Raw genomic sequence first — 11,964 nt, forward strand, 5'->3', positions numbered from 1 at the left:
GGTTATTTTAAGTCAAACACAATATAGAAAACTACTAAAATTTGGAACTCAAGCTTCAAATACCTACTAAATAAACTGACCAATTTTGTTTGTGGTAAATCACTAAATCTCAGTAGTGCTCCTGAAAAATCTTTCTAATATTTATATCAAATAGGCATTATGTGATGTTAAAATATTTTTATATTTTAAAATATTTAAAATATATTTAAAATATTTAAAATATTTTAAAAATATTTAAAATATTTTTAAAATATTTTTTAAAAGCCTATGAACAAGACTTTTTTTAGAGAAATTATTCGTAATCTGAGTTGTTGATAAATGCTTTAGCTTTCAAAGTTGTACTCATCTCAAATTTAATAATCCACCAAAATACCAAAAAAGTGAGATTATGCAACTACATAACTTTATACAGCATTTCAGAATTATCAATTTCTTATGTTGAATAACCTGATTTCATAGCATCTAGAACAATCTACTAAAATTTTTACTAGCTGGAGGAAGACTTAGAGGGGGGGAGATGGCAGAGTTCCTTACAGTAATCTTAAAGTCAAGCAGCTCCCTCTATAGTCTGTTTGTCCTACTTTGTTTAATTACTTGCTATGTGAACATCTCACTCACACTCTTCTATTTACTCCTACTCTGCATCTCAGCAGGGAAGCTTTTTGAAAGGATAATTCTGTTTAAATTGATGTTGAGAAAACTGAGAGAGCTGTCTAAGCTCAACATGAAATGAGTTACATCAGGCAACTAAGAAGCAAGAGTTAGTATGTGGTAACTGGGCAGCTTCCCAGATCCACCTGAGTCAGGTCCTTACAATAAAGCCTTAGGATTTTATTTGAAGTGAATTCCCAGAGCACTCATACCCATATTCAAATCTAAGTGAAAAAACGCTGTCCTGTACTTTATTTATTTATAACCTTGCTTCCCACCACTAAAACAAGTTACCAAAAAATTGTTATATTGCTAAATACATTGTATGTCCAAACAATATTCAAGACATTTTTTAATGAGTGAAAGAAAAGCAGAAGAGGTTTTTGTTTTTTAAAAAATAATTCCATCACTTATATATAGAACATTTAATTGATTCTCTCAGGAACCAATATCCTCAACCACCAAAGGATTAAATCAGTTAGTCAGGATTTATCATTCAAATTTGAATGTACCACTTTTTAAAATACCTTTTCAAATTTCACCAACTTAAGATACGAGAGCTCTTAAACCTAAGACAATTTATTTCTTAAATTATTCAAATATGCCCTCAAAACACAGGACAATCAGAAGTCAACTGGACTGTTTTCTAAAGCAGAAAAATACTTTTCATGCAATAATAGGAAAACTGAACTAGTAAAAATGTAATAAACCAATCAGTTCAAAATTTATAATATAAATCTGAAATGGTCATTTTATTTGGGAGAAAATTTCTTCTGCTGTTATTTTTCACAACTTCATTTGAAAAGCAAACTCAGTTTAAAAACATATTTTCTCCAAACCAAGGTAAAGAATTGAGGACTTCCAAAATTTCCTATGTATGAAAGACTTACATTTATGACACTCTAACATAGATTTATCATGTGTTACAATTTTTCATTAATTTTACTAATTAGTAGATATATATAGTTTGTGCTTTCAAACAATAAATCTGTCTTCATTAAAAATTCTAGCATTCAGACTTTTACTAAGCCAAATTGACTTCTTTTTTATATTAATTATTTTCAAAATTTATTTTACTAGGTGGACTGGACTACTTTTCTTTGGGGAGAGAATTCAGAAGCAGATAATTGTAGTTTTTATTTATGTTCAATTAATATTAATTTTACTGGGAGTTTCTGACATGCTAAAAATGCTGGCTTGATTCTGAAAGCTGTAAACTTTAAATGTATGCCAGTGATGTCAAAATTTTTCACCTTTTGAGGACACACAAAAATTTTTATGTTTGTGAACTATATTTATAGCAAACTCAATTCAATTATCCTTAACAACTTGAAGTTTGGATTTCTCTGTATCAGGTTTTATATCTTTCCATGTATGTACAAAAAAGTCTAACTTTTATATTGATTTACATTATACATTTCAAAGTGATTTTTTAATCCAGTTTTTTTTTTTAAGGGGTGGGAGGGGGAGATGCTGGTAATCTATTGTAAGATGTCCAAGAGGAAGAAACACATATTTCTTTTTATAGACTAGTTCACATTTTTATTTTTTTTATATTGAGGAACACAAAAGTACACCATACTCTTTATTTTTTAAAGAATATTTTTTCACATAATAAAATTCCTCCTAGCTCACTCTGAAATTCACTTTTTTTCCACAAACAAAACTTTCCTATAAAACAGAGCTTACAAATCACTCAGGGATACATATTTAATGACTTGTGCAGAGAAAAAAAAAAAACTGTATGTAGAAAAGTAACCCAAACCATACAAACTGTAATACACAGCAATGCCACAGTATATCCTATTAGCATGTCCCTTTAAAATTTCAAAATCTGGCTGAACAGAACTATATCAACATCCCTATCTTATTCCTTCTCTGCACCTGAAGTGAAAAAAAAAAAAAAAAGTATATTACACTGAAATTCCAATTAGAAACAAAGACAGCACCACTATATTTAAAAGGGCAGAAAATCTATCCTTCAGAACTCTTTATTGCCTCTGTTCTCCAGCCTCCAAAGTTTCAGGTGTTACACTTTCAACAAATTGTTAACAGCACCCAAATGCCCCATCTTAAAAAGTCCATACCATCAAAATCTTTTTCACTGTTTTAAAAAGAAGCATTCTATCAAATCTCACTAACAACACTGAAATTTTTAACAAAGAGAATTCACATTAAAAGATAACTGCTTAGAATGAGTGCTTGTGTTTGGGAAAGTGCTATTATCTTGATAGCCCACAGGAAAACTGACTGCAGTAATAAGATGAATGGTGATTAGGGCAAGGAGCATCAAGTGCGAAACGCTATCTAAAATCCCAAAGGGCAGTACATAGCTAGAGGTAAGAGCATCTCTTTCTAGGAGGCAGCTCCATTATTTCACATAGGCAGTTCAAAGCATGTAGAAAAGCAAAACAATTAAAAACCTTGTAAATTTGGCCACTATCCTACTTACATTATCATAAATCCCCAAGAGCTTTTGAGAACTTAGCTTGTCTCCCCACCCCACTGGTTCTTCAAAATTGTTTTTGTCTTAGATGTACGTGTATTTAAAATGCAATGCTACACCCCAGCACAGGGGCATTTTTTTTTTTAATGTTTGCGTTGCTGGACTTAGATGTGGTTCCTATGAAATTCACGCTATTAAGTGGGATGTTGTACGTTGGGCAACATAAACACGCATTTCCTACTTCCGTGGATACACATTTCCCTGAAAGCAATGCACCTGGGGACGCAGCCCTGTCCCCCAGACTCTGAGGCTTTACTTTAAACTCTAAGGAGTTACGACCTGCACTCACAGCAGAACCACATGGTCACTTCAACAAGAAAGATTATGTGGCCCCAGGCACCATTCTTCAGCCCACAGCATCTCCAGAAGGGGCAGAGGAGAGCGCTGGTGAGAAGAGGCGACGAGGAGCGACTGACAACAGAGCTGACACTTCCCCACTCCTCTGAAAGCCATTTCCAGCAAGGGGAACTTGGGAGACGCAGAGGTTGTCCACGGTCCCACCAGCGATCGACCTCAGAGCGGGGCCCCGCGCACCCGTTCATGGAGGACATGGCGCGGCCACCTGACCCGTCCTCCGGGGCGAGAGTGGTGCCCGCTCCGCCTGCCCGCGACCCCGAGTGCGGACCCGGCTCCCGACCGCCGCACGCAGTGTAAACACTCGGCGCCCGCCGCCTCCCCGCCTGGGGTGGGATGCGGGGGGCGGCGCGCAACGGTCGCGCAGACCCCCATTTTTGCGCCTCTCGTCAGGCTCGGGAGGAAAGGCGAGGAGGGCCAAGGGGAGGGAAGACGCGGCAGCGATCTGCGGAGAGGGCCGGCGGCGTGCGCGCGAGTGCGCGGCGGGGAGGGCTGCCCAGGCGTCCGCCGCTCCCGCCCGCTTACCTGCCGGGGTCGCTCCGAAGACTCGCACCACCGGCACCTTCTTGACAGGGGCCTGGGTGAGGGGGGATTGGCAGATATCCAGCCCCTGCAGCGGGTTGGCCATGTAGTAGTCGGCAGTCACTATCCTCACTGAAAACATGTTCGCCGCTGCCGCCACTACCTCCTCTTCACTAGAGACCTGGCAGCGGCAGCAGCAGCGGCGACTCCTTCCGCAGCGGCGGCGCCCCCTCCTCTCCGCGGTTCGGCCCCCTCCCCTCACACTCAGACACGGCGAACAGCGGCGGCGGGTGGGGCGATGTGGGCACTGCTGCCGCCGCCTCCTCAGGAGCACCCGGCGAGGGGCGACAGGAAGGAAGCCCTCGCGCTTTCGTCGGTGCTGGTGCTGGTGCTGTTGCTGCTGCCGCCACTGCCGCCGCCGCCGGGAATCACACGGGCTCCTCCGTCCCAGGCTGCAGCTCTTGTTGCCATGATGATGATGTCACGGACGCAACCACTGGGGGAGGGAAGAAGGGGGGTTGTGTGTGCGGCGAAGAGAGGGCTATGAGTAGTTGGGGGAGGGGAAGCGGCGGGAAAGGGAGGGAACCGGGCGGGCGCCCCAGCGGGACATCCAGGCGGGGGCCGAGTAGGTGTTTTCTCCCCCGCCCCCGGGCACGCAGCGAGAGCGGAGGCTGCCGGAAAGCTCGGCCAGCGCAGGGCGCGGGGGATCGATGACTCGGCCGGTGGGCACGGCTACCTGGGTGAGGGGCAGCAGAGGGAGGGGGCGGCGGAGCGCCGATGTCATGGATGGGCTCGGAGGGCCTGGCGGGACGGGAGGGGGGCGCCAGTGTTCAGGGCCGTTTCGGTGGCTAGGCGGGATTGGCCGGAGCCGCGGTGATCGCGCTCGCCTCAGCGACCGCCATTTCACATCCTGCAGAGTAGGCGGGGGCAGCCGCGGAAACGGCTTTTTACAAGGTAAGAAAACCCGCCCGCGGGGAGGCGAGGCGCAGCCCTCGTGCCGCTGCAGCCTCGCGGGAGGGCGGGCGGCGGACGCAGCCGGCCCTTCTCAGGTAACGCAGCGGCCTCGCGCGTGGCCCAGGGGCGGTGCGAGGGGCGGGGGCGCGCGAGCGCGGGCTTCGGCCTATAAAAGAGCCGCCCAGGCGTTCGTTTCCCCACACGCGGCGCGAGCCGCCGCGCCCCCTCTTCAACTGTTGTTCCGCTGTGTCTGCGCCCGGCCGCTTAATGAGTTTTATTCACGCTCAGCTCTGCTTAGGTTTGCCAAGGTTTGGCAGATGCAGTGCACAGGGATTTCCCACCGCGGTGTCTTTCTCCCGCCCCTTTCCTCCCCTCTCGCCCTAGTATGTCCTTCCTTGGTTTCCTCCTAGGACCCACGGGCTGCGTCCCGGGCGCGCGCCTGGACATGTAAGGACTGGTCAGTTCCCAGTGATCTCCCTCCTCCCCTTTCTCCCCTCCCTTCCCCGCGGAACGTAGGATTAAGAGCCTTTCGGCGAAATTTTCGGCCGAAGAAAAAGGCCCAAGAAAGTCACCACGTCAGATGTGGACTCCCAGTGTTATTAACAGTTTGTGTAAGGTTTTACTATCCTAAGGCATAAAAGCAAAAGGAGGTGGGCGAGGACCGTTGGACAAAACTTTATCCAAAAGCGGGGGGGGAGGGGGAAATAGGGGTGCAGTTGTGAAACGAAGAGCAAAAAAAGGGCAGTAACATGCAGCTGGCTTGGCCATTATATTGGAACCGTTGGGTTTTTGTCTGACTTGGTCACTAATATTGGGCGTGACCTTGGACAAATAATTTGGTTTCTTCGGGCCTCAGTTTCTTCATCCGTGCAATGAGAGTTTCACTTAAAAATCCATTAGGGTTTCTTCCCATCAAAAAGATTGAAGCAGTAGAAGGCAGAAACCGTCGTTTCAAGTTTGAAATATGCCACAGAATTAGGACTTTTGACAGTCGTTTTCAATCTACTCAAATTAGAGATCATTCTTTCACACGTGTATTATACAGGTGTTATTTTAATGGTTAGTAGGTTGCCGTATATTTGAAGTGGTGTGAGAGATCCTCATTTGGAACCATTGTGGTTCTTAAAGTAGGAAAATCAAAAGGCCCAGAGGGACAGATCACTGGTAAGCTGTCTATAAATCCCATAACATATAATGCTAATAAGAGTTTATGTTCCAAGGGATTCGAGACTGATTACCACAGCAAATTAGCTTGCAGTTTTCAACCTGAGAGCATGATTGTAAACATAGGTGGCAAGATTTCTACTAATATACAGGACGTTACTTAATATTTTAAGAGGCAAAATCTAAGTTGATTTTAGTTTTAGAAAGGTATGGAAGTGACTTAAAAATAGGACTACCATACTAAATGCGTTTTCTGGTAAAATATTTTGTACAAGCTGAATATCAGATGCACAGTACCAGTGATTCTCACAGTATTTCATGGCACTAGTGTGTTCTTTAATATTTCGGCACTTACTAAATCACATTTTTGGGGGATGGGGCCTGGACCACCCACCACTGTCATGGTTCTTAAGTAATATAAAATCGAGAATCCCGGTACTATATTATAAAGTACATCCATAATATTTAAATTATATTATTCCTAACTAGAAAAAGGTAAAAGTATGAGATTCACAGATGAGCTATTTCTAGAAAAGGGTTTCTTTCCTCCTACCTCTTGAATCAACTCATTTACTTTAAGAAAAGGCAGTTGCAACCATCATTCAAATCCTTCTAGAACTCCAAGGAAAGAATGTTCACTCTTGAAGAAAAACATTTGCAGCATGAAATTAAGATATTGTGTCCATTGCATGTAATCAAATTTAACTTAATGTTCACATTGAAAACCTGACAGTACTCCCCTAATTAATCATTATCAAATGTGTTTTATAATTATATTCTCCTGAGGTAAGAAAGAGCTCTGGAATTTTGAATGAAAAATTAAACCATCAGTTACTAGGTAAATGAGTTTGGAAAGATAACTATTTTGGGTTTTTTTTTTTCTCATCTATGAAATGGATAGTAATTCCTGCTTTAACTTTTCAGGGATGTTGTAAGGCTTAATCAAATGAGATAATGTATATGAAAGTATCATAATAAACTTTGACATCCAGAAATTTAACTCATCTGAAAACAGTAAAATCATTTGGAACTGTTATCTACATACAATATGAGAAATGCCGAAATTGAACTCTATACTTAACAAACTTAAAGCATCTCTTTTTGTTATTGCTGTTAATGTTGAGTGACTATTTGTCAGGTGATTTGAGATAAAGCGAGAAACAAAACAGACATGGTTCCTGCCCTTAGAGAGTTTATAGTCCAGCATCATAGAAATATATTTCAGTCATATCAAGTGACATTTTATCATCTCTTCTAGTTCATTAACCTATACTCATCATGTCATGCCTTTAGTAAAAGCCTGCTCAGCCTTCTGTACCAATGTCTGTTAGCAATTTATAATCTAGAACAAGGCAATGGATACCATAATTTTTTGGCAGATACTATAAGATGGCTTATTCAACACTTATCCAGCCCCCCTTCTAGCTTTTCTGTACTTTAGAAGCTAGAAAATTAAAAAATACTAGAGTACTGGCATGGATGAGTGGTGTGCTAGTAAATCATTAACAGTGGCTGGAGGAGGGGAAAGAACCTGATTTGTAGCATTGACCCATTTTCATGGTGTGAATACTCCCAAGCTACCAAAGGGACTTCACTGAATGGGGAGTTAGTTGGAGAAGATGCTAACAATTATATGTTGGCTTCAGCGTTTCACTACATGTAACCTAGTTTCCAGCAATCAGATGCACCCATTCAAGACGTAGATCTGAAAATGAGCAATGTGATGCCTCAGTTGCACTCAGGGAGATGGGATTTTCTGGCAAACACCGTGGTGGAGGTGTCTGGTTCTTCTGGGTAGCTGGGGAGGAGTTCTGGCATCCATTTTGAGAGTCATAGGTGCTGACTGGCAAGTGGTGCTAGGATGGCTTTCTGCTAGAATAGCGGATGTGATGTGGGATGAGTGTTCTTCCCGGTTTGGTTTTTCCTGGATGTTGTTTCTAGCCATGTATTATCCAAGCCTGGTTCTCTGGTCCTCTGAGAGATCTATGAGCTAAATACTATCCTTTAATCCCTTTCTGCTTAAACTAGCTCAGTCACAGTCAGCTACACAATTTGTTGAGCCCAGAGCAAAATGAAAAATGTAAGGCCCCTGTTCAAAAAGCAGGGAACAAGTGCCATTATATGTACTAAAATACAAAGCTTTTTCTTTCTTCCGTCATCTCTCCCTCAACCTGTCACATTGTTTTTTAATTTGCTTTTTAATGTCATTCTAAGAAAAATTAGAATTTTAAATTATTAGAATGAATTTTACCATTTCTTTATATTGTGCAGTGCCATTTATAAATGCAAATATAAGAGCATTTAACTCATACATGAAATCACCAAAATGACACAATTCATACTTCGTAGTTTGTACATGCCACGAGGATGTATTTTTTGCTTATCAGAACAGTGTAAATGCAGCACAAAACTAACTCAGCTGTTTTTCTTTCCCTTCTTGATATGCACATATCCCACCAACCTGAGTAAGGACGGACTGAAGGGAAAGGAACTATGGGTTGCCCTGCCTTTCCCCTTCCTTCTGTGTCATCATTTTCAGTGTAAATGGTCATACAGGGAAGTAACACAAGTAAGGCTACGATAGAGTTCTTTGGTCACTTGTATTTCTTAGGATGCCATTACCTTCTTTCTACACCTGAAGCAAGTTCTGGTTGAAATGGAAAGCATAGCCTCTTGAAACTGTCAGCGCCTCCACTAAATCAGTCATAGATATAACATGTTTGCCTTGTAGTCACTTTGTAACTCCCAGAGTTCCTGTATGCTTAGGTTCACCAGCATCCTGTGCTTGTGAGGCATTATGCAGACTGTATGCAAACTGGATAGTAAGCAAGAAGACAAACAGATTGCCTCCTCTGCTTGCAGGTATGATCCATTGTACCACTTCTTTTATAAAACAGACATTCAAACATAAAAGTATTAAGATTTTCAGAATGGTAACTGCAGACCATTAAAGCAAGCAGTGGGCCCTGTATGACTGCACAGTTTGCATGCCCATGAAGTTGACCCTGAGCTCAGTGTTTCTCAAGGGGGCTTCTCCTGATATTTTGGATGAAACAATTCTTTATTGTGCAGGATATTTAACATCCCTGGCCCCTGGGCACTACATGCCACTGTGATAAAAATACCCTCATACATTTCTAAGTGCCCCCCAAAGAGGAGTTACTTCTCTCTACTGAACTCCTTTAGTGGACTCCACTGTCTGCAGCTAGGAACCATGATCATTGCAGATCCTGGAAAGGTCATGTGCAATTTTTTCTATGGATTCTCAAGCAGAGCAAAATACAGAGTTGAGTTAAAAAGATTTCAAAATTCTCATACCTGGGAGAGCAGAATTATGGTGACCTTTTTTCCATTGTCAGAAAAATAATACCACCTACCTTGGTGATGAAACAAACATTTGGGATGAAAGTTTAAAGGGGATCAGTGGGTTTTAGGTGTCACATGCATATAAATGGTAGTTGATCTTTTCTAAGGGAAATTTTTACCCAATCCTTCATATAGTGTCTGGCCTCTATAAAACCATGATGGTAAAGAAACTCATTTCCTCCCAGAAGGGATTTGGAAAACCTAATTAAGTATGGCAAACTCTGGAGGCAATTGCCATCAGCTCTCCTCACTCTCAAAAGACTTCATGCAGGTTTCCCCCAGTTTATTCATAGCAGCTGTCTGGGTATAAGGTAGACACATAAATATGTATTGCCTGAATGATAAAATATTTTTTGACTAAAAGAATGGGGTTTTATGTCTCTTTTTAAAAGAAACTAAAGGAAAGTCAAATTAATCATTGTGGTGAGAGCTGAATTTCTCTCTGTTCTTATCTTTTTAACCAATTAATCTACTCAGTTACAGGGAGAAGCAATACTTTGAAAAAACAACTCTCAACTCTTACACTTCCATAAATTAGCAGTAATAGTTTTAAGGGAGAGACCATTGAGCCTATAAATTAAAGATGATGTTTGAGAAACAAAAAAGAAGCTTTCAGAATAGAGTAATATTAGAATTGATGATTGAGCTTTCCAGGACCCTCATTTAAATTACATGTCCAGAACTGATATTGGGGCATTTCTGATGGATCATGACTAGGCAGGAAGAAACCAAACACACATAGAGTAAGATTAGATTAAGTTCTCAGTGTAAATAATCGGGATTCAAAATCTCAGAAGCAGTGTGTCTGTAGAGCAGCATATCTCAGGCTGGTTTTCCCTGGCCCCGAAGTCCCCACTGCACTTACATATTCACAGCTTAAATCACATTCCAGGAAAACGTCCACTAATAGTTTTTGTTATTGACAGTGAGCACCCCTGGGTTTTGATCCTAATTTTACATCCCTCCAGGGACCAGGAAAGACTATTTACTGTCAGATGTGTAGGTCACAGACCAACACTTATATTTCCTTATTTTCTCAATAAAATGTATTTTTCCAATCTTAAAGGTTTGAAATGCATAGGAAAGAAATTATGGAAAACCATAAAGAAAATATAGGACACTCAATCCCACCCAAAGGCAGTCATGATTAACATTTTAGCCCCTTTTTTCCTAGAAAATTTTTCTATAAGTATATTACACAGTGGAAATAATCCCCTGGTTATTTTCACTTTACATTGTAGCAGAAACATTTCTCATGCAAATTAGAATTTTTCGTATAAATTATTCTAATGGATACATAATATGCTGTGCCATGGACATACAACAGTTTTCCATTTTCCTACTGTCGGCCAATAACAGAATGTTTCCAATTTTACACTGTTATAAATATCCCACCGATTAGCTCCATTTTGGATCCTACTCTTAACTTTGAAGGAATTTACTTTATTGTTCATTATTTGACAAGAACATCAGTTTAAAGTACATGCCATTTTCTTTCTCTCCAAAGAAGAGAGAATTGTATGTGATATTCTTTCTGCCTGGTTTGCTCTTCCTCTCTCCACCTCTTTTTGCACAGTTAGTTCATTCTTTAAGTTTCAGGTCGGGACTTTCCTGGTGGTCCAGTGGTAAAGAATCCGCCTTCCAATGCAGGGAACGTGGGTTTGATCCCTGGTTGGGGAACTAAGATCCCACGTGCCTCGGGGAAACTAAGCCCATGCACCACAACTACTGAGCCCACGCACGTCAACTAGAGAGCCCACGCGCTCTGGAGCCCGGGTGCCAAAACTAGAGAGAAGCCCATGCGCCGCAGCAGAAAGATCCCACATGCCGCAATGAAGAGAGATCCCGCATGCCACAAAGACCCGACGCAGCCAAAAATAAAATAATTATTTTTTTAAAGATCTTTAAAAAATAAAAAATAAATTTCAGGTCAAAGGTCACTTCCTCAGGGAAGCCTTCCCAAGCTATATATTTGATTATGGTTCTCTGTTACACACTCGAATTGTACTGTGTTTCTTTTTTTCCAGAGCACTTACCTGTGGTTGCAATAATCCATTCATTTGTGTTTTATTTGATTAATTTCTGTACCCGCCTTGGACTAGAATACTGCAATCATTATCTGGATAAGCAGTGATTATAATGCTTCTATAAACACAGGCCAGTTAATGTGATCTCATGACAAGATGGGTTAAAGCTTGAGGCTGAAATACAATTAGTCCAAAAGTACTTATGTACCAGGTATTATGCTAGGTGCTGGGAATATAGAAGTGAGAATGACAGGCATGATTTCTGCCTTCATGCTAATAGTCTAGTGCAGGGTTTGGCAAATTTCCTGTAAAGGGACAGATAAACTGTAGGCTTATCAGGCCATATGGTCTCTCTCACAACTACTCAACTTTGCCATTGAAACACAAAAGCAATCATCAACAATACATATAGGAAAGAGT

General features: G+C 41.4%; 1 protein-coding gene and 1 pseudogene across 2 annotated transcripts in view; both read right to left on the reverse strand.

Moving 5' to 3' along the window:
• Positions 1 to 5,031, reverse strand: part of REV3L (REV3 like, DNA directed polymerase zeta catalytic subunit) — a 199,266-nt gene extending 194,235 nt beyond the window's left edge. For both annotated transcript variants that reach the window (XM_007451747.1, XM_007451748.1), the window contains exons 1-2: positions 4,921 to 5,031; positions 4,037 to 4,529 (exon numbers count right to left, since the gene is read on the reverse strand). In XM_007451747.1, the coding sequence (XP_007451809.1) occupies positions 4,037 to 4,175 (139 nt within the window). In that variant the 5' untranslated portion in view covers positions 4,176 to 4,529; positions 4,921 to 5,031. The remainder of the gene's footprint in view (positions 1 to 4,036; positions 4,530 to 4,920) is intronic.
• Positions 4,981 to 11,964, reverse strand: part of LOC103080106 (uncharacterized) — a 13,090-nt pseudogene continuing 6,106 nt past the window's right edge.

This window comes from Lipotes vexillifer, unplaced genomic scaffold (genome assembly GCF_000442215.2).
Source record: "Lipotes vexillifer unplaced genomic scaffold, Lipotes_vexillifer_v1.1 scaffold1266, whole genome shotgun sequence".
Lineage (NCBI taxonomy): Eukaryota > Metazoa > Chordata > Mammalia > Artiodactyla > Lipotidae > Lipotes > Lipotes vexillifer.